The sequence below is a fragment of the Pseudopipra pipra genome, chromosome 7 (assembly GCF_036250125.1).
Source record: "Pseudopipra pipra isolate bDixPip1 chromosome 7, bDixPip1.hap1, whole genome shotgun sequence".
Classification (NCBI taxonomy): domain Eukaryota; kingdom Metazoa; phylum Chordata; class Aves; order Passeriformes; family Pipridae; genus Pseudopipra; species Pseudopipra pipra.
In genome coordinates, this window is record NC_087555.1 from 8,740,556 (window position 1) to 8,764,186 (window position 23,631).

Sequence of the window (23,631 nt, forward strand, 5' to 3'; positions counted from 1 at the left end):
CTTGAGATACTATTGGAAAATTGCCTTCCAGACACCTTCAACATCTTGGGGCCTAGCTCAGGTCACTCGAGAAACAAGACAAGTACAGTATTTGGGAGCACATCTTTAGCCTCCTGAAACTGCTTCATGGTGCTCCAGTTAGGGGAGCACCAGAGGATCCATCCTGGGAGGCAAAATGTATCTGAGGGGCACTCCTGCTGTCCTGCTCCAACTCCTGCCTGGAAGACAGGGCCCTGGGCAAGCTGCTCTGGGCAGAGTACTGGTGACTGATGTTGAAACCAGTGCAGGGCTGAAGAGTCCCCTGCTGCTGTGTCAAGATCATGGGAAGGGTTAGGAGTGGGGGACTCCTCATGCCTCGCTGGTGTCTGCTGTGGCAGGCTCTGCCCCTTCCTGCAGCCTGTGCTCTACAATATAAACTGCAAGAGCCTAATGGAAGAGTAAGAAGTGCCAGCCCCGGTTCCTTTTTTTTTTTCCTTTACAAAAATCGAAAACATTCTTTGAAATGAATTTTGTTATGAGAGTTACCTTGACATCGACCCAAAGACATGACTTCAATTTTCTCCTGTTTCTGGCATGATGCCTCTTTGATTTGACATGCATTATCATAAGATTTCCCATCGGAAGCACAAAGAGGATTGAAGTTGGTTTGAGAACAGTCAATGTTGCAAACACACCTGAAAAGATAAAGACAGAGAAAAAAGAAGAGGCTACTATGAGAAAGTTTTTTCGTAACATCATAAATACATCTCAGAAATATAAGTGTTTGTATTATCCTGACTGCACAATGCAAATCAACATAATGAAAATGAAAAGTTCTGTCAAGAGGCCATTTGTATTTCTCAATGGAAATGAGATGAGGGGAGAGGGAAGAGGCACCTAAAAGCAAGCAAAAGGAAAGATTAAAGAAGTGTATTATACATGGAAAACTGTGCCACAGCATTACCACTTGTAATCTCTTGTAAACCAAATACCTAAGCAGATATGCAGATAAATCAAGCTGCTGAGCCCTCCTGCAAATTAAAGGAGCCACAAAATTCACCTCTGTTCAGGTGCTGCCCTTCACATAGAATACCATAAAACGTGGGTTTATACTGATTTATGATTTAATTCTGAAAATAATTCTGGCACCTGTTACAGGCACTTTGATAGTAATGAAAGATGTGATACTGAAGCCTCACTTCACCCTACTGGGACAAAACCCCCTGCCAAGACCGGCACTGACGCCACCGCACTCTCTCTGTGCCTTAGGCTGGCGGGATCTCCCCAGCTCCCAGATGCAGAGGCTACTCAGTATTGAAACCATGCTGTTTAAGGAAAGACTTTGTGCACAAGCACTTCTGGAAGCATTTTTGTAACTCAGCAACCAAAAAGCCTTACCCAGTTGTTACCCAGGGAGGTCAGCACCCACTCCTGACTTGGTGACATGCTCTGTAGGGGGTGAAGGCTCCTGTGTCCAAGAGCACAGGTGGGCAAATGCAGGCAGGGCGGCAGTGGCCCTGCCCTCAGATTGCCCAGGGGCATCTCCAGAGGCACCACAACCCAGCTTGTGAGCTCCTGTGCTGCCCTGAGATGTGAACCAAAGCACAGAGAGAGATTCACTTCAAAAGTCTGGTCTGGATCTGAACTGACACTAATGTGGACATGTCCTGATCCCAGCAAGCCTCGCCACTGCTTCTGAGATGGAGAAACCTAATTATTTCCATCAACAGCAGGCTGCAGACTTTTTTCTCTAGGTTTCTCCTTTTTCATTATCATTAGCGATGTCAGACACACTCGGGCATTGTCAAGGGAATGGCATGCTAATCTCCTGTCCCCCGACTGTGCCCTGTAACAGACAGCTCAGCCTCAGCAACACCGATGTCATCTTGCTTGGGGACAAAGCCAGAGGTCTAACCTGGCAGCTGCCTCAGCTCTTCTGAGCACATAATTGTGCACATGCTGCTATCTAAACTCTTCCCGGCTCCTTCTGACATTAAGGCAAAGTAATGTGATTGATGCTCTATCTCCAGCCCACTGGTTGTGCTGAACCTCACAGCACCAACTCCACAGCTCTCCCTTTGGAAAGTTAAGTAATGGAAATGTCAAGCCTCTAGCCTCACTGCTTGATTTAAGAAAGTATTTAAAAGTCAGACCACCTCCCATTTGCAGCAGACATCTGGACAGCTTAGACTACTAGAAGTGCAGAGGGATATACATGAGAAAAAAATTTTGGTGAAAAGAGGAAGAAGGAAATTAGAGAGTGTGGGTCAGATTCCTTCTGCACCCTCTTGGCCTCTGGCCTCAACAAATGTGCCCAGAGTGATGAACATCAGAGTCTTCTTTTAGACTTTGCTTTTACATTGGGTAGGTCTATTTACCCCAAATGTTCACAAAATACAGGAAACTTCAGCTCAGAAGGAGGCCAACAGTGAAAAGCTGTGGTTATAAATTAAATTACATGATTTCATAACTAGAAGAAAAGAGTCTAGCTCCCTGTGTGTAACAATTTCCCCACACTGATAAACATACAGAATATAAGAAAAAAATTCTAGTGCATTTCCTAAGAACCTCCTTATCAGCAGAATATGAATGTTCTGCTCCACTGAAATATTAACCATCGTCATTTCTTCCTGCAGCCATTTCCAGCTTCCCACCTTAGTCAAACTCACTTCATTAGGAAACATTTACTGCTCAAGTAATAGTAATTCTTTCCACGTAGCTCTACCATTTGCATTTCAGATGGGACACAATCAGCCATATGCTCCTTTTTTTTGTATAATAAAACAGCTCAGAAACAGCTTCACTTCTCTACATTTTGCTGCAAAAAATGAGTGAAGGTTAATATATATTATGTTTCAAGTCAAGAGAAAATTAAGTTAACGAGGAAATTACAACAAAAGGGTGCTCTTTAGGGGAAATCTAAGCAACTTTGGATCCAATTTCAAAAATGCCTAGGGGACGCAGGAACCCATGCTCAGAGTTAGACACCTTAGAGACATATTTTTAAAGGTGTTTAAATGCTTAAAGATGCATGCAAACACTTTGTGTGGGATTTTTGAAATCTCAGAGACCTATCTCCCACTGATTTCAAAGACCGTTTCAGAGCCCACCAGGCATTTATTTGCATCTTTTGATGCCTTCCAAAACACAAAGAGCCAAAATTGCTTTCCTGACCTCTTTCAGTAAAAGTGAGAAGAAAAGCAAGATTTTTCTGAACTCCATTGTAAAATCTTAACTGTGAGACCGGCCTTTCTTTCCAAGCACCGCACGAGCACCACGAACCACGCGCTGCTCGTGCTGATGTCAGATCACTTGTGTGCGAGGGAGAGCAGGAAGGGACAACCTCAGGATGACACCATATGCTCAAGGCTTATAGGATCCTGTGTGAAGCTTGATTTTTCAGGGCTAAATGGACAGCGAAAAAACACTACAGCAAACTTGTCACCCCTTGCTGCAAGGATCTCCTTGCTGCAAGGATCTGTGCATCGTCCACCCCTGGCACAGTTTTCAGTGGGCAACCTCTAGCTTGCATCTGCAGTTTATTACTACTTTTGTACTTATATACTCAAATCCTACTTCAAGGCTGCACAATTAAGTCAACATCAAATATATGCCAGGAAATGCTAAAGGTAGGATTGCATCAGGAAGATTAATGTGCCTGCGTTGCTGGCTCTTTTTAATTTATAGTGCTCCTCTTATCAGGGGAAATGACAGTGTTCAAACACATTTTTTCAAACTGGAGGAACAAGCAGTCTGCAATTTCAACCACGCCCCCAAATTCCAGAAGAGCAAACTGCAGGGAAAGAGGTGGGGCATGTACTCCAAACCTGTGTGAGCCGACACACGAGGCCACAGAGCACAACTGAGCCTTAGGTGGGATCCGCCACTGATGGAATAAATACCAAATAAACAGCACTTATTGCATCTGATTGAATGAAATCCTGTTGCCATAGGTAAAGGTGCCTTCACTTCTTGAAGCATTATAAAATGCAGAAGTGGGACTGTCTCCTATTAAACAAGGAGAACCAAAATGTGACATCCCTGCTTGGTCGCAGGGAGTACATTAAGTCTTCAGCGCTTGTGGGACACAGAAAACCCCTACCCCAAAGAGAGCCTCACCCTAACACTTGCCATGCCCAGAAATCCTGTTCTGCTCCTCGTTAGCACCCAGTGCTGGTACTGGTTGGTGGGCTGGCTGCCTGCCTGCAGCTTCCCAGTCCCTGAGGCACTTGAGTATGGCTCTGATTTTAAGTAATTTGATAATTTGGCCATTTTATCATCCAGGCTATGACTTCTGATTATAGTTATATCAATAAATCTATTTGGTTTCTGTGTTTTAAGTGTAGAGCTGAAGAAAGTTTGGCAATGGAAAGGCTGACTGAGCGTTCCTCAAACAAGACACTGTGAGAAGGTCAGTGAGGTCTCCTAGGGGGGGTCACAGGATGCAACTGTACCCAAGGGCATACGCAAAATACATGTGTAAGGTTTAACTATGCCTTCTGCAGTCAGAAACGCAGCTTTGAAAGCATCTGTGAGGAAAGAGAGCCTCCGGAGTGTCAGCTGATACCCTGCAGCTCCCCTGAGAAAGGAAGAAATACTGGATGCTGCCTCACAGGCCCAACGCATCTTTCAAGTAATGGGCTCATATGTTAATTGATTAAAATTTGGGCTTCCACCATAAACAATTATTAAACAAGGCTCATTTTCTGTCTTTTCTTTCAGGTCATTGTGATAGTCTCCGATGAATTCTCCTTCTTTTATACGCTTTACTTTATTCCGTTTAATTTCATCTGATGATAATCTTGGAGGAGCTGAACATCCAGCAACCTATTTGGTTACTTTGGTGATCACAGAAGCAAAATAAACAAAGCAAACTAAAAAGACTGTCCAACAGGCAAACCTGGGCACCTCTTCAGAAGATTTTGGGCTGATGACATTGCTGAGCCCTGTCATGAGAATGTCACATCCAAGATGAACCAGAAGGTGTCTGCAGGCAGAGATGCAGCTCTGCAGCCAACATGCAGGAGAAGCCCAGGAGGGTGCCTGTTGGAGAGCTGGCAGAGCTGACCTTAGCCTGAGGCAGGTAAGAAGCTGAAAGGCACCTCCCTGTGCCTCACTACTGACTTGTGGGGTGCACGTCGCTGCACTCTGCTCTGCAAGCTTCTGTCAAGGCAGTAACTGCAAAGATTGTACTCAACAGCACAAGGGAACCCACGGGCATTTGGGGAGTGACTGTTGCTATTTCACTCGATTAACATGCTTCTCTCCTTCCCAGGGAAATAAGAGAAGAGCACAAAGAAGTCATCTCCTGCCCAGATCCTGACCATGAAAAAATGCTGCCCAGACCCCAGAGGTCTATGGCCCAGCAGTGATGGTGATGTGCTGCAGCAGGCTGCTTGGCCAAGCTGGAGCAGCCAACTTGGCTTTCTATTGAATCAGTCTCTCTAAAAATTAATGGAGTCCATAAACCAGGCACGGGTGAGTGCAGTTCTCCTAACTCCTCACGCTTCTGCAAATAACATATGGTATTATTTTCTGGGCAGAGAGAGTACCTTTGCCTGCAGAGAGCAAGCAACTGGAGACAGGATTCATGGCTATGAAGGACTGTCCCTGGAGGGAGGAACTGAGTTTTAAGGAGGTGTCTCAATAAAATGAGAGAATGGTTCTTTGCCCATGAAGGGTAAGGGAATGCTATAATTATATTTCCTTAGTTCATGAATAGAGTATAACCATCAGCGACACGGTGATGACAAAAAGAACCTCACTCTACGCTTTATGTTTACTCCTAAGACAACTATTCAGAATTTGTTTTCAGCAATGTATTACTGAAAAATAATTTAAAAAAATTACTATCCAATATCTGAACATAGCATGAGGAAGGTTTCCTATGTAGCTCCGATTGGAAGCAAGGAGGATAAATGAGACAATGCTTCCAAAAGAGCGGTTTCATTGGGAACAGATGCAGGCACATTTCTGTCAGATGAGCGAGATGGCAATGGCAGTTCTTCCCCATTCAACATCTTTTAATTAGCCCTCTGCTGTTTGGAAACCTGAGAGCATTGTTTGTACTACCTCTGTTTATTAAAGATTCATATTCAGACTTTGCTGGCCATGGGTCATTTGCTTTTTGGAACCAGAGCAACAGAAAATTGTGTCTGAGATATCTGCAAAAAAGTACTTAATGAAATGACTAACGTCTTCAGCCAAGTGTCTAGTTGATTACAGGGTCCAAACAGCAGAACAGCAATAAATCTGCCACAAAGAGAATTGTCAGTCAAGAAAAAAGGCATAAAACCAAACAGACAGGGAAGCAAGAGCTAAAAATGTGAAAATGCAAATCTAGTGTTATTTTTACTAGTCAGAGCTCTGATATTTGAGCGCATATGCTAATTTGGTCAAGTGTGAGATCCCACCATGTCTCAGCAAGCACTATTTTACAGGGAAAGTAATGTTCCATTCTGCAATCATTTTAAACATTATATATTTTCTTCAGGCAAAAAAAAAAAATCAAGAAAAAAACCAACAACATTTTGCAGCATACAAAAGCCCAAAGCCTTTCCTTTGCCATAAAACAGTGTATAAATAAAACCACAGTTGTTGTACATTTATGATATTTCCACTAGAGACATTTCTTATCTTCCTCTGCTCTGACTAGAAAATGGTGATCAGAAGCTGAAATTTCTGGATGTCAGCATGGTCCTCTCCAAGCCCCCTGCCCCTCCAAGTAGGACATTAAATGCCCATTTAAAGCAAACCTGGCAGTATATTCCTGCATAAAGAGCGTGGCAATCAGTCCCAAATGCCTTCTCTATCATTAGGATTCCTGCAAGGTTTTTCTCTCTGGTACACAGGGCATCTTTGTTGACATTACCAGCAGGCAAGCTGAAATGAAGCCAGGCTTAACATTACGCCTCAGCATCCATGCACGCATTGTACCACGGTTCAGCCCCGTGTCAGGAGGCTGCTGGGAGCGCTCACTTACCCAGGCAGCTTTGGGTATGTTTAATGTGTCTCAGCACAACACCACGCAGAGATTCTTGAACCAGCTCTAAGCAAGGACTGGCAAGGTTAACCAGGCTGGGTAGACCCAGCCTCTGGGAGCTCAGCTAGCCTCCTCAGACCGTCACTGTGCCTTGTTAAAACTCACTGCCTGCGATACTCCTTTACCGGGGAGCAGTGACAGGTCACCTCTGTACCCACCTCGGCACATCACCCATCCTCAAAGCTGCCTGCACACACAGGCAGCTAAACTGGATTGCTCCAGGGCGCTTGCACACACCTTAGTTTCCACATCAGTGTCAAAAGGACCACATAAATACGAGCTCCTGCCTCTGACCCTCAGCCCATCTGCAAGTACACCATTAAGCTTTACAGTGATCTCATACAGCCCTACAGCAGCAATGACCTGGTACTATTATACCCATTTTACAGAGAGCAAAGTTTTAGTGCTAAGTCCTGGCACCCTCAGTACTAAAAGTCAACAGGGACTTTTAGCAGCCTGGTCAAACTTAGGTGCCCCACAGTGGTCCCTGCAGCATGTGGAGCACAGCTCAAGAGGGTGGCACCCAATGATGCCTCCAGCCAAGTGACAAAACTGCCTGGCACCGTTGCCTGGTTTTGCATGCAGCTGAACATCAGGTACACTGACAAACATATATATAAAATACATTCATAATGCACACTGGCACACAGTATTTTACTCTTTCTATGAATCATACCCTACAACCTGTCTGTGCTTGCCAGGAGATTGAAATCCTATCACTGCATTCTTAAGAACATCATTAAGAGGCTTAAAGAATAGAGACACTGCATATCTCCTTCAAAACAAACTTTGCTGTAATTTTGAGGCTGATGCAAAACTTTAGCTGCAGTGCAGAACAATAAACAATACATATTTTATAATGGCAGCACAAAAATAGCACGCGGTATTTCTTTCCTGGGCCTGCTAGTGCTTCTCTTCTGCTTTAAGATCACAGGAGAAGAAAAAACATGGCTTATTGTGAGTGCCTTCCATTCAATGTTTTTTATTTATTTATTTATTCATTTATCTAATTTATTTTTCCTTTTTGTCCTTTGCAGCACAGCTTCTGCACTAAAGGCTTTAGCATGTCTACTTTGCACAGCGGCTTCCCTGGGATATTTTACCTATTTCAACTGTTCAAATGTTTATCTTCACCAGGAGTAAAAGGAGAAAAGCTTGATTCCCTCAGGGTGATGCAGTGTTTCTGCATGGCATTTCAATAGCATCCTGTTATTCAAACAATTAGAAATCACAGAAACCATGCACGGAATTATCAGCATACTGCATAGAGATTTTTATTATTATGTAGTGCATAATGAAAATGATTTGAAGGACCCCAAAGCATCATAACAGAAGGAAGCGCTGAATAATCAGGTGATATTTTTTTTTCCCCCTGCTTTTTTCACTGCAAGAGCCCAAAATATTGTTCACTGGACACATGTCAAGCTAAAATGCACTAAAGTGGTGAATATATTTACTGATGCCCTTCCTTGCATACCAAATGCAACATACTCTGGGAGCGTAGCTGGAGCGCAGAGCCAGGAGCCTGGGCAATCGCTGTACAGCTGCCACGCTGCTGCTGCTCAATAGCAGGGACTGACTGGCAATGCTTAAAAATACGTGTGGATTTTTCAGAGCACACTTTTTTTATGGCAGCTCATGGAGGTTGTTCCAAAACATTTTCTTGGACTGCTCCCTGAGACACCTTGCTTTACAGCCCTGAGGAGAGTTCTTGGGCACTGCCTCCTTCCTGGAGCTCGGTGAGGAGATGGTCTCACGCTCCACCAGTTTTCAAGAAGTCATCCTGGAGACTGCAGCTCATGAAAAACATTTTAATTTACTGTGCAAGACACTGCAATTTGATTCCTAGTTCTCCTCTAATTTTTACCCCATAACTTTTTTGACAAAAGTATTTTGACAAAAGTTTTTGACAAAAAGGATTACGAAATTCACCTTTGCTTCCTTCTTGCAATTCACAGCACCAATTATAATACGACCTTCATCTGGCTTCCTGATGCCTTTGGTGCCCTCAACAGTACATTGAATTGTATGCTAACACCTTTAGGGCAAAATGAATGTGTCATATTTTTTTTAAATATCATTCCTATTTAAAAGGAACTAAGTTGTATAAAGCAATCTTTGCAAGATTGGATGCTTTAAAGCCAAACAGAGAATTACAAGGCTGATGACTGGGTTTGAAGAGTCATGGAAAAACCCTCACACTAGCTGTGTGACCAGAGCAGAACATTCTAATTCTGTGCACATGCCAGTTCTAGTGTCTGCAGGTATCTAACGTGTGAAGTTTATTTAAAACCCACAGAATAAAATAAATGCCTTTTTATGGTTTGCCAACACTTGGTGTCCTTCACGTCTCTGTAGTCTGTGCTAAAACAAAGCTTTGCTGACTGTTTCTCTCTCTGTAAACATTTGAGGCTGTCCTTCACGAACGGTTTATTGCTGTGTGCCTCAGACTGCTGACATTGTTCGCTCCTTTTTTGAAGCCAGAAGAATGATGACAACTGTTTCCACAAATCCCAGAGTTTCACCTCAGCCTGCAACAGCCAGTGGGAATACTGCAGTGTCCAGTCGGAAGCATGGGACACTATCTAGCTGCAGATCCTGGCATGGACCTTGCCATACTGGAAGGATTGATCTGCTTACAGAGAACTGTAACACCATCTGGGACCAGGGACAAATTTCTGGTTATACCATTGTTAACAACACTAGAAGTTACTTCTGAAAGTGGAAAGCAAGCTCTGATTTATCAGTGAAGGTAAAGGGATGATGGCCTTTTGGCTAGCAGAGACCAGTGTCCTTCCAGCCAATCCCTCACAACACATGAGACATTCACTGCTGGTGGGGAAGGAAAGGCTTAGGAGTGACCTTCCTAAAAATAGTGAGAAGAAAACTGTGGAAAAAGACTTACTCAATGTAAAGACTGCCTCCAGGTGTGCAAAACCATACTGCTCACCATAAACTGCTCTTCATCCTCAAACATGTGTGGCTCATGGTTCTGAGGAGACCTGCCTGGGACAGTGCCATCTGAACAGGCTACATACTCCAGGCTGACCTGCTTGGTTAGCTGCCTTTAACCACAAAACAAAATCCAGTCTAGATATTTAACAAAATTTTAGGAGGATTCTTCCAGGCTTCTTCTTCAGGCACTGCCTGCACCTTCTGCACAGACAGCAATAAGGAAAGGTAACCTCATGTCATCCTGCACAGCAGGGAAAAGAGATCTCAGCCCACAGGTTTGAGACTGGCACTCCAGCAAATCACTTCTCTGCACGTTCAAGGAGGGTGCAGCAGTAACCTTCTTTTTCCTCAGAGCATTCAGGTCTGTAGGTGAAAGCTGCTGTATGAAACTAGGCATTAGGACTGGTTGGGGATGCTGCCTCTCCTGAAGTTGTGTCAGGGGAGGTTTAGGTTGGATATTAGAAAAAGATTCTTCACCCAGAGGGTGGCTGGGCACTGGAACAGGCTCTCCAGGGAAGGGGTCACAGCTCCAAGCCTGACAAAGTTCAAAAAGTGTTTGGATGATACTCTCAGGCACATGGTGTGACTTATGGGGATGTCCTGTGCAGGGCTAAGGGTTGGACTCAATGATCCTTGTGGGTCCCTTCCAGCTCAGTATATTCTGTGACTCTCTTGCTGTCTCACGATGACCACAGTGGCTGGCTGCTTTTGGGATCAAGCCCCAAGGGAAAGTACTGCTGCCAGGAAAAGGAAGACAGATGAGCAAAGGAAATGTGCCATCTGAAGGACATATCCTTGCCAGCAAACTAATGAGATGACAGTAACCTTCTTCAGGTCTCGGACACAGATCAGTGGAATCCACCTGCAGCTCCTTGAAAAAGGAGCAAGTACTGGCCAGGACAGGTGACCCTGGGGCACCCGTGCTCCTCCACAAGGGAGAGCTCCGTTACAAAATGGGCAGGCTGAGAGACAGCAATTAAATCTGTGCGTCTGGGGACATCTCACACAGGCTTTTAGCTGCAGCCTCCATGTGGGAAGGGACCAGGGCAGGAGATGGACTCTGAGGAAGGGACACCTGCTGCTCCGCAGGGGCTGTGAGAGCTGAGGTCAGCCCTCTGCGTCAGCTACTATTGAGTTTTCCTCAGGCTCATATTTAATGCATGGGATGTATTTTTAATGGTTTAGATGTGTGAACAAATCGTGGCCCTTGATGTTCCAACATGGGTGTGTGAAGGAGCCTCTGACCTTCTGCAATGGAGGCAGTTCTATTTTAATAGTAACATAAAGTGGGATGGAAGAGATGAAGCATTCTATTAAGACATTTGATAATAAATTGGTAAGTGCTTTCCCAGTGTTTTACATAGTTATTCTCTCTGCTGATCTATTTAGCCAACACATGTAATTCTGAGCTACAAAGTTGTATTCCTGCTTTCGTAAACATACTTACATAAAACTCAATAACAACAGTCTATTTATTGCTAAAATGCTGGTAGGAAATTGGAAAAGGTATAAATACAATTCATTGCTGGTGATCTCCTGCCCCCTGAAGGCACTGTAAGGCTCCAAATCTTGCTCAGTTCACAGCATCATAAAACTGAAGCAATAAATGTCACTCCTTTCTTGATTGCACATTAGGCCAATCGGCTTTTTATTGCGACTAAATAGGCCGTCGTGAAGGCACCGCTCCGTTTACTGCTGGGGGATGACTTTGGCTAAATGGGGGGCCAGGGAGGGAGGAACGCTTACTTTTAAATAACAAGGCTAAGAGAAAGCGGGGGGGGGGGGGGGGGGAAAGGTGTAAAAGCACGTTGCTCTCCAAGGCCTCTGCATTTGCTCTTTCATGCTGTAATGCCTTGATGTACACAGACGATTATGTGTCAATGCACATTAATATCTGATGTGCATTATCATATTATCATCCCTTATGTGCACTTTCACAACCTGGTGAGCCCAGGGTCTCCCAGCTACAAGGTTACACAACCAACGAAACCGTGGGGTTACAAACCAAGCCTCGGAGCACCTGCACACAGCTCTGCCCTTGCAGAGCCCAAAGGGACCCTTTTGTGTACCTCCCACAAAGTGTCAGGAGCCAGGCAGGATCTTTACAACACCCTGTATTACAGCAAGAGAACAAAAGAGACTGCCAAAAACATTCCTTCCAACGCGAATAAAGGCATGCGCTCAGAAGGCTGCGACATTTTCCCACCTAGGGCTGAAAACCACAGTCACATCTGGTGGCAGAGGAGTAAAAAATTCCCCCAAACCTTGGGTTCATTTCCTACCCTGTTAAACTGGGCACATCCAATGGTTGCTCTCCACCCTGCTGTCATGTGTATGTGTTGTATACATTTCCTGAAAATACAGAGGGATGCTGTTGCTGCCTCGTACAATGCTGAGGCACACACATGCACTCTTGTAATAGGTACAGATCAGTGTTAACACAGTCCACAGCCAAACCACCTCAGTGCCTTATGAGCTGCTACCCCACACATCCTCCAGCCGTCCCCACCATATAAATATTTCATTCACCTGCTCATGCTGGGTGTGCCATTCCAGCCTCAAAGCCAGGCAGAGGGAAGGCAGGTGAGGACAGCCTTCCTCCCACCCTTAGGTAGCAGCCCCCAAACTCTCCTTGAGTCCCTGAACATGGGCAGCCACCGCAGCCCCTCCCCACTTGCCAGAAAACAACAAACTGGACTAGCTTCAAGTCAGCTTTAGGTTACCTCCCTGCTTCCACAGTCCTCTGTCCTTTCCCCACCCAGCCCTCCAGCCTTCTCTGCCATGACCACCCATCCCTCCATGCCTACATGCCTCCCATTCACACACCACATAGGCAGGTATTTTGGCCATGGAAACCTACTGGGAGAATTGGGCTATTTTGAGCCACACTTTTTAAATTATTGCAGCTGTTTTCCCCAGCTCTAATGTTGACAAACTAGTAATTGTTAAGACAAATGATGACTACGTGTCTTATAAGCCTTCCTCCCCCAAATTTCAAAAGAATTTGTCTTGCTTCTACAGGGTCATGGCACTGTAAGACATGAAAACCCCCCAAAAATCTCAGAAGTTATTTTTGGCTTTTCACAAATCAATATTTCCTCTGAAGCAATTGAAGCAGTCAGTAAAGCAAATTCTGCTTTTATCATCACAATTTCCAAGTCATTCCTTTGCACTGTGTGAATGACAGAGCATTTACACTCCAACAGAGTCTGTTCTCCCTTCTACCAGCAAAAGGCTCCACTGAGAAGTTACTCCATAGTTATCAAACTAGGAGAGAACTTTTGTTTCACTGAAGTCAGTGGAATAACTTTCATGACTTCCATAAACTGCAAGTTCACCTTCTGAACTGAAAAGCAAGTTTGGATGAGCATCTGAAAAGAGGAGCACAAGGAAAAAAAACAACTATAAGCTTTATGACTGTGTAGGGTATTATCCCCTGGACACACAGCAAGTTTTGCTGTAATTGCAAAAGATAAAAAATGTCTTTTTTATTACAAAACCAAATGTTAGGGATTCTGGTGTTTGGATAAGAGATGGATGTGTCGTATAAGGTCCCTAAAAACCTACTTGTGTGAGTAGTACAGATGGAATACAATGTGGGTTTGCATTTATCTGAGAACATTTAGAGCTGTGATATATAGTCTACACGACAGACTTCCTCGATGTATAGAGAAAATATAGCCAATTTCTTTGTGTAGGCTGAATTATTTACCAGAGTGTTCCAAAGTGTATTGGTAATAAAACACTATGAAGCATAAGTAACTCCAGACAATCTTGGCTTATGTTAAAACAAGTTTGTTTTTTTTTTAAAGAATGTTATTAAGAAAATAAATCCTGAGAATCTGGAAAGGCAGGACTTACTCAAATGAACATAAGGCTCTGAAGAATTGCATTGACTCAATGGATAGAAAGGTCAAATTCTCCAAACCATCACCCTAAAGGAGTTGGGAATCAGTCTCACTTCAAAATTAAACAGGCTATTTTGGCAAAGGATGAAGGATGCAGAGATGGTAAGGCCATTTTCTGAAACTCACCTAACTGGGAAAAATGGCTGGTTTTAACTAAACCCAAATAAAATGTATGTAGAGAAAACAATTTCACCAGATGGCCAAACAAGCCACCGTTTTTCCAAGCATTAACTTTCTAGCCAAGCCACTAGTAGTGCAATCACAGTGCAATCAGTTTAGAAATACAAGGTGCTCAGTCCCCCGTCCTCCTCTGTGAACTGCAGAACTGGACCATAAGCTTCTCTTAAGAGAAATGCCCATTGAAAATCAAGTTAACATTCTCTTCCATATCTTCTCCTCTTTCTGCAGAATCATTCTGAGAAAGAGGAAAGCCACAAATTTTGGCTTGATTTAAGGTCTTTTAGAAGTCAGTGAGGGTCTTTCTCTAGTTATGGTGGGGTATGAAGTCCCTTTTTCACCTAGGCTAGTTTTAGGTTGAAACTGCCCTCTGAAAGAGTCCTAAAATATCTCAGTATCTTACCTCATAGGAACTGTGGCATTCATGCAATGCTGACCTGGGGATCTTATTTTCTGAGTCTAACATGATGTCTAGACACTGGTTTCTAATAAGCTGAAGCTTTCACCTAAGCTGCAGCTGCTGCAACATTGTTCTTGTTTGTGCTGTGGACAGGAATTCAAACTACAATTTTGTATTTTGCTAGTTTTCTCACTTCTGTGCCAGTTCATGTGGCATTTCTTTCCACAGCCCCAGGCTGCTCTCATACCCAAGAGGCAGCAGGATCTGGCTGACCAGGCTCCAACAGAAGCCACCAACCCAATCCTTTCTCAGAGCAGGCTTAACAGTTAGAACATACAGACAGGTAGGTGCCATCTTGCTTTGCCTAACATTTCTCATGTTTTGTCTTTCATTGCAGACCCTTAAATGAACAATGTCCAGTTGCTTAGGCTACATTTTTTTCCAGTATTGCTGACTCTTAGCCCACTGCATGGTGTCTCCACATGGCATCTCAACAGTTACCCTGGAAGTCAGCTGCTTTCCTTCTATTTCAAAATCTTTTAACCATAGAACAAGCATCAAATGAAACATTAGCAGTTACCAGAGACAGAAATGGGCTAATTTCTGGGCAGGCACTGAAGGTAGCTCTGTTATCAGGTTGGGTGTAAGATAAGTGACATGGCTGTAAGAAGGTGCAAGATGCTTGGTCATCTGTTGCTGTGCAATGCAGAGATTGTGTGCTGCAGTGTCTTTACTACCCTCTGCAAACCCTGGCCTGGACTTTATTAGACATGACTATTAAGCTTCATGTGAAGATTTCTGCAGAAGCAGCTTCACTTCATGCCCTAGGTACGATCTCAAGTTAGGCAGAAATATAAGTTTTTACAGAATTGTGTATTTTTAATGATTTAATTCCATTTCTGTGTTTATCTGAACCACAAGTTCAATTTGTATGTTTAAGTGTTATACCCAGCCATGAACAAAGATCTACTTTTTCACTAAAAGAGACAGAGAAAAGAAGCAGAAAACAGCAATATATCTACTGTATAACGCTCAGGACATTGCAGATGTTAAAGCAGCTCGTTGTTTCTGCATCTGGAACAAGTAGGTCACACATAGTTATTATACACACCGCTGAACACGAAGCAGCCAATACCCGTGTAATGTATGTGAGACTTCAAACTACCTTTTAGTACTTTATATCAGTACAGCATCTTGTTTGCAAATGCTCTGGTTGAGAGCAACTGATGGAAGGGGGAAGGGACCCAAAGCCGACTGACCTAATTGCTGTGTGGATTGAGAAGCTGGCAAAACCATTAGCTTCTTTCACATTAGTTTTCTTTCTATACCATAATAAAGATAAATATTGATTGCTAGAGCAATATTGATTATAGGGGTCGCTGCAGATGGCAGCTGCATGATTTGCACAGATTATCTCCCATGTACAGTGCAACTTATTTGCATGAGAATGTGGTTTTGTCATCCTCATGAGCTGCAGACTGTTCACTTGCCTTATAGAAGCATTTACCCAAACTAGATGTATCAGTGATTAACAGTAAAATATGAAACAAGGGACTGAGGCAGTTCATCTTCTTTATACGTTTTGTGTATGTGCCTGTCTGCCTTGGGTAAGTGGAGTTTACTGTCCCAGCCATGTGGAAAGAAGTGCAGGACACAAGGGACCTGCTGTAATTATGCTGCAGTGTCACCATCTCACTCGGGAATATCACCCAGCCACACAGCATGCCTGGGAACAACGCTCCTTCCTTCACCCACTGACCTAGACACTGAGCATGCCAAGCTCCTTCATTCAGGCCTGGATGCCTTCCCCCAAGCTCCCAGCCTAGGGTCATCAGGGGCCCAGTGTCCCCACAGAACAGCTTCAGCATCCTCTCCTGAGCTGGACCTGCCTGGTGGGATCCTTGTCTGCCTGCAAGAAATGGAAAAGGCTCCTCCAGTGTGGGCCAGGCTTGTGAAGAGGGAGCAAAGGTGCCTACCACAAGCACGGTGCCTATGGCAAAGTACAGTACCCTAAACTCAGCCAAGGAGGAGTCCCTGGGGGGTGTGGGATGGAGATGCAGAAAACAGCAGGGGCATTTAGGCTCCTTCTGTTACTGGTGCAAACCCCCAAGGGGCCCATTTCAGGGTTAGGCACCTCCTGCCAGAGATACTGCTGCCTCTCTCCTCCACCTGCAACCTCCAGGAGGGAGGAAGGGGCAGGCAGAGGAGCACTCTGTGGAGATGGCCTCCTCACCTCCTCAGACACTGCCAGGCTGCAAGAGAAGCACTCTCTGAGCACACTACACATCTCTGCATGTCTGTCTTCCAGCTGGCAACCTGCATCTTACTGTGGGCAATGCTGCACTTCAAGACTGCTGCTGGCTGACCTGCTAATATTGAAATTCCGAGGGAACAGATACATTTCATCATTTTGATTTTGATTAACTCTGCAAGTCAGAGATTTGCAGGCTTTAATCTGGTTTTAAGAAAATACTCCTGTCCTCTCTGTTGTCAGCATTTTCCAAAAGGAAATTCAACAGAAGGGTCTTTCCTATTATTTATCTCCTTCCACTTTGGGCACATCAGTGGACCTCTGAAATAGCTGCCCAGTACCTGTGCAAACCCTGGCTTGTCCAGTCTAGGGAGTGCTCTTATTTCCTAAGGGGCCCATATGGAGGAGATTAATGCTGGAGTCCAGGTTTCTGATGTGGTTCTGTACTGAAACTAAGCCACTTCAGCAAAGAGCAGGCACTCCATTTGGAGAGCACTGTTTACATTCAGTGAGTATTTTATAGATGCTTTTTGGAAGATCTTAGAAATATACCACAGTTCAAAATGTTACGCTTCATTCTGCATTTCCTTTTGAGTATATCTCTTGGTGTTATGTTGAGTAGCCCTGTCTGACAAAATCAATTATTCCTTAGCCAACTCAGAAATAAAACCCAAAGCAAGCAACACCAAATGCCTGATTTACCAATAGATTGTAATCCAGTGCTAAAGAGCATAGCCACTGCCCTGCTTTAAATATTCATGAAGCCCACTGGTGCAAAATGCATTAAAGGTGGGAATAATGCCAGTAATACACGATCCTCTTAGTGACAAGAAGCTTTCACATATTAAAGTAGCAAGATGTTAAAGACTTTCAACTGAACAGTCTTTGTTTTTAACTTAGAGAAGGAGATTCACTAATGGAATGCCAAATTGCATTCACTCTCATGATACTTGACTGCAGAATAGGATAATAACACATGTGCTTTCACATGCCATGGAAAACCTGTTATTACAGTGGTTTCTTTTCTGCCTTTTCTTCATACTTTCCAGAAAATGTTCACACAAATCTTACCCCTTCAAGTAATCTCTGTGCCAACCCCCCCATCAGAATCCCAGGAGTCTAGCCATTAACAGATTGGTTTTAGGCAAATAAAAAGATTTAAAAATAATGGTGACACAGTACAATAGCACAATTTAGATGAGTGACAACTTGCAATGAATAAACAAAAAAAAAAAGAAAAAACAGTAAGAGTTAAACCAGAAATAATGGTCTGCAAAATAACAGACTGTGACAACGCAGAATAATGTCAATTGTCACTTTAAATCATCAGCAGCACAACCACATCTGCTATCACACCTGTGCTCTCTTCTCTGATCTACTCTGGCACCCTAGAAATATTAGGCGAACAGCCAGCCTCGCATCCCCAGCTCTCTGAAGTCTGGCTCTGCTATCAGCTTGCATCCCTCTTACCTGGAATGGACCAGGCACTGTCCCTGCACCCTCAAACTACTCCTGACTGATATGGATTCACTGCCATTGCTGGGCTCATCATCCTGTAATAACAGGTCCTGGGACCACCAGGAACTGCTGACCCCGTTTGGACTGTACAAACCTCATCAGTCAGGTGAGACAGCTAAAGGAGCCCTACCTACATCTGAAATTTGATCCACATAAAAACAGTAATCGAAAAATAAATTGAAATTTCTTTTCCCACTTAATCTAAGCACATTTTCTGCCCACCAAATCTTGGCAGGGGGAGTGGGGGAATATGTCTATCTAGTGCCAAACATGAAAAGTCAATTAACATACATTTGAAAGAGGGGGTCTAGAACCTCCATATGTAGTTCGCTTTTTTCCTAGAAATAAGAATAATGAAAAAGCTAGGAGGCTTATTTTTTGGAAAGATGCTTATCCAAGACTAATCAGGGGGCAGGGATGGGAAACCAGGGCACTGTTATGGCATATGAAGTTGTTTACTTCAAAGCAGACCTTTTAACAGGCTTTACAAGGTCTTTGTATTTCTGGTTGGAAATCGGCTTTCCTGCCTTATAGCAGTTTGTCTGATGGCATCCACCCAGTAAATGCCCTTCCCTGCTTCCTGCCCTGAGAAGCACCTTCCCCTGCAGAAAGACTGCCTGTCAATAAAGATTGAGAACCTCAGCTCCTGCTGTCATTATGCTGCTCCATATAGGCCAAGTTGTTTCAAAGGGGAGGAGTTAGACAGTGCAAAATCTGCAGTGGGAACACTGGAGTAAGTTGGATCAGGCAATTTTACCAAGCTATTTCTGGAAAAAAATAAACACTGTTACTCAGTGCTTATGATTAATAATGTTATCTTGTAGCTAATTTTATTCCTTGCCCCTCTCTTCTTCTGCCTTCCAATTTGGAAGTGCACTTAATTATGAAAACATGAGCACTAGACTGTGAATTTTGATATATTAATTTTACCATGGTTTTGTTTCTATACTGCACCACGAAAGCTTTCAAGGACAACCAGCCAAGGAGACAATGAAAATCGTAACACCTGGGGTAATTTCCTTAAGCAAAGTCAACATTAGGCAATTTCTCACTCGCAAATTTCATTACATTACTGAAACCTATAACCATGATGCACCTTGCTCCTGTTTATCAACACCACCATTTCCTTTGATGACTGGAGACAGAGCAAGGACTCTGCAGTTTGTTTAGTTGGGTTATTTTAAAGACTAGAACCAACCTGACCAACAGGACATGGGTGCCTTGCCTGGGTGAGGTCACCTGCCTAACACTGGGCCCAGTTATCATGTTCACCATTCAGTCATTGACTCCTCTCTGTGCCATTCTTACTGTCCAAGTCACAACTTGGGCCATGTTGCTGTATTAACATCTCACTGCCCAGTCTCTGTGTCCATTCTTTAACTAACACTACCCCACAGCTTTAGAAGTACCATACAGACCATAGCTCTAACATTTGCAAGACTATTTTGTTCTGTCTCTAAGTTTGTTTTAGTTACTTGGATAGAAATACGAGGCAGGGCACTAAGGCAGCGCTAGAACTAAAACTCTGTGAATAGTGACCTTTTTGATCTATTGGTTGTTCCAAAAATCACAATGAAATGATTAGCTCAGAGCTGGCCTAATATATGTTTGCATAGTTCCTAGGCAAAATACAAAATGAAAAAATAAAAATCTGAGTAAATAGAATTATTTCCCTTCAGCTAATGTAATTAAGGTTTAAAATAATAAGAAAACACGAATAATTTTGAAACATTTTTTAAAAAATAAAAATTAAAACCATTTCCATTGAGAAAATGTCTAAATGTACACTCTCATTTTTTCAAACAATTGAGGGTTAGGTTTTCAACTCCAGCAACTAGGAAAAAGTGAGACAGATTTCCCAGCGTTTCTAATGCCACACATGAATTAACATGATGATAATACTAATGATACTTTCTAACTGGAAAAGCTTCAGGTCAATTATTTTTCCCAATTCTATTTTTACTGAAGTATGAAGCTGTAAAACCCCAGATGGAATAACATAAGTTATAATGGCAACAAAATGGATAACTGTGTTTCTAGAGTTGTTCTAAATTGTGCATGTTCCAAAATTACAAACCAGAGTGTTTTATACATTTTTTTCAGAATAACAACCACCTCATTCACTTTGAGATGAATCTCTGGGTGCAGAAAATTGAGTATCTTACATTTGTAATGCTTTCTAAACCACAGTACCTTTAAATAATACAACATTCATTAAAATAGAAGAGTAGAGCAAATTACTGTACCAAACATCCTCTGCATCTTCATCACACTCTGCCCCAAATTGGCAAATGTCACAGGTCGATGTCTCTTTTTGATTGGTTTCACCTGAGCCTTCATTGACTGTTTGATGGAAAGCAGAAGAATATACATTAGTAAAGATGGCATTGTAGCAAAGCACTTCTCTCACTCTAGAAAAATCTATTCACTGCATCAGCTTAATGTGCTGCTCGCAAAGCTGACGGCTGGCCAACGCTGTTTCTGAACGGGGCCAACACAGAGATTCCCATGGTGGTCTGGGAAAAATTCCCTGACTTATGGAGTTAAAAACCAGAGAAAGACCCTTCCTCTTCTCTTTCCTCTTGAACAATGACTCCCTTCAAGCTGCATCCCAGGAAGGTTGTGTCCCCACTGAGCCTCACTGCTTTGTTCCCTGGGAAAATAATGGAGGTGAATTGATAGCATCTCATGCTGCCTTGTGTCCTTTACCCGTGAAGGCCTTGAGATGGCCCCAAGGGGATGCTTTCCTCGAAAATGTTTTGAAATTACTTGCCATATAGTGCAATCTAGTCTATTCCAAAGGCAAAACATTTTTCTCTGCAGAAGTACAGTTATGAGCCCCATGGAGTAGTTATCTCTGGCAGGAAAGATTTAGTGCTGTCCAGAGGAGGGCACAATCTCCAGCACAGGTTAAATTTGAAACCCAATGTCTGCAGTTGTGTAAGGTTTGTACCTGGCCCTTAAGCCAAAAACATGAAGGGACTAAGGGGAAAATAAAAATATGGGTGCGAGAAAATACTGATGGCTGAGTACTGAAAGGCAGAAAAAGACCACTAAGGTAGGCACAAAAAGGGGGTTTGTTAAAAGATCCAAAAGAAACATTATCTATGTTTGTATTAAAGTACATAAACACCCTTTGATATCTTTTGAAGGATGCCACTTTATACCAAGACACTGTACCTAGCGATATCCTTCTGCCAGTTGCAGAGTTATTAAACAAACGCAGAATTTAAGCATCAATCAGCTTTGACTGATATTGTTATCTGCACAAACAGCCTCTGCAGTGTCATCCCTCTGGCATTTGGAGTCAGCACTGTGATGCAGGCTTACTGCACACTTGGGTCCAGCCTACCAAAGCTGGTGGACATGTTGAAGTGTGTTGGAAGCCTCAGTGACATCGAGTGGACAAATCATCTGCTTGAGGTACACTTGTGTTGTTACCAGAGGCTTTTGTGTCAGAATAGGCTGCTTTTGTTATTTACTCAAGAAAGCACAAGAATCCCAAGCTTTCACAAAGCTGTTAGAGGAGAAAGGGCTTTTGACCCTAGAGCAGCAAGTGTAACCCCAAAGCCTGTTTTTCAACAAACTTGCTTCCATACCCTGTACAAATTATGCAACTTCTGTTATGTTTCCCATATGCCAAAATGGGAATAATACCATTTTCTACCAGCAGAGAATATGGAAACAAGTATATTAAAATATTGTGATATGCTTAGATACTACAGTGATATAGACCACAGAAATACCTAAGGTAGATGACTTGTCTAAAATGTTTCTTCCTGAGCGATAATATAGTCAAAGGAAGTGTTGGTATGTTTAGGTATAAAACTCTGCTGCACCAATTTCTTATCAGTCATGCCTGAATTTAGACTATATTAAATTGAAAAAAATCACCTATGATGAGCATGGTGATTGTCTATTTGTACAGATTTGCTCACCTTTATATCCCTAAAATTCATGTACAAAAAAACCTAAAAGGAAACCAGGAAAACACATACTGGATTTTCATTCTACTGCACTGTCAGGCTTTATAGGGAGGGACTGAGCTGTGGTTTTTCTGTTTCCTTAAATAACTGAGAAATGCTTTAGGCTCACATTTTATAAAAGTCAATGTACAAGGGTAGACAAGGTATCCAAGTGCCACATCCTCACACCATTAGCATCCCCATGTGCCACCAGTGTGATTCTGACTGTGAGGCTCATGCTCCTCCCCACCTCCCTGCAGCTGAGTCCAGGCCTGCAATTTTCACTAAGTTTCATTTACATTTTAAATATAGAAATCTATTTTATTGAAGATAACTCTGACAGCCAATCTTGGCAGGGGATTTCCAGTGGTTAAGACTTTAGGCAGGACATGTAACTAGTGACTGTATGCAAAGAACAATGGGACCTATGGGCATTTTCAACAGCCATTTTCACCTATTGAAAACACGACAATTGCTCCAGTTCAGGAGGGTGAGAATATATACTTTATGGAATAAAGCTTTAATTTATTTATTTTGTTATTCTGCAAAGCACTTCCCTTGTATTTCCTTTTAATTAAAAACATATGCTCTGTTTTCTTCCTCCCTGTAATGTTTCCATTCATAATTGTCCAGCACGTGTGGTTTGACCAGGGACCTCACACCGTTCCACATCACAAGATAAATGATACAGTTACTTAAGTCACTAAAGAAAGGCATTTGAAAGGCTGAGCATGTCGAAGAGAAGTAACTGATTTAGAGAAGACCATTCACACTAAGGCACACTGCAGTTCTGAATTTCTACTTGAAAATAACAGGTCACTCCCTCATAGTTTTCTGAAGAAGCTCTGCATCCAGCTTTCCATAGTCAATGTGCACTTTGTCATTAAATGTTCTAGTGTGCAGCAGTCCTGATTAAAAAAGACAGCTGTTTATCTCACTCACTCTTTCTGTTGGCAGTAACCATAGATAATATTATTCTTTACATTTCCTAAAGGTGTGTTTTCTCTCCCTACACAAACATACCCACTGGCATATGCACCCACACCGAGAACTGACACACACAGGGGCTTGTTTTCTCCATGCTGTGCAGATAAGTGCTTTGATAAATCTGGACATCTTAGAATGAGTTATTTTCCCAACATTTCCTGCTGCTTTTTAGCTTGAGGACTAGTGGATGCTTATTTTCTAAGGTGACTCTTTTTCCTTTTTTCCCTCACTGCACTTGCTGATTTGCACTTCTTTCATAACCCAGCCGAAAAAAAAAATGGTTAGCAAAAATAATCTAGCTTCTGGATTCCTTTTCTAAAAAGGAGAACGATTCTTCTTCTCATGCATGTTGCATAGTTCTCATATTAGCAACTGTTGAGGTTTTAACACCAAGACCCTGCAGGAACAGTGTAGGGCTCAGGGGAGGCTGATCGCTGAAGCCCACCACT

General features: G+C 43.0%; 1 protein-coding gene across 1 annotated transcript in view; it reads right to left on the reverse strand.

Annotated features, from left to right (window-relative positions):
- The window catches only part of TMEFF2 (transmembrane protein with EGF like and two follistatin like domains 2), a 128,162-nt gene that overhangs the window by 33,210 nt on the left and 71,321 nt on the right, over positions 1 to 23,631 (reverse strand). Inside the window, exons 5-6 of the mRNA XM_064660480.1 lie at positions 20,477 to 20,573; positions 526 to 674 (exon numbers count right to left, since the gene is read on the reverse strand). Coding sequence (XP_064516550.1) covers positions 526 to 674; positions 20,477 to 20,573 — 246 coding nt within the window. The remainder of the gene's footprint in view (positions 1 to 525; positions 675 to 20,476; positions 20,574 to 23,631) is intronic.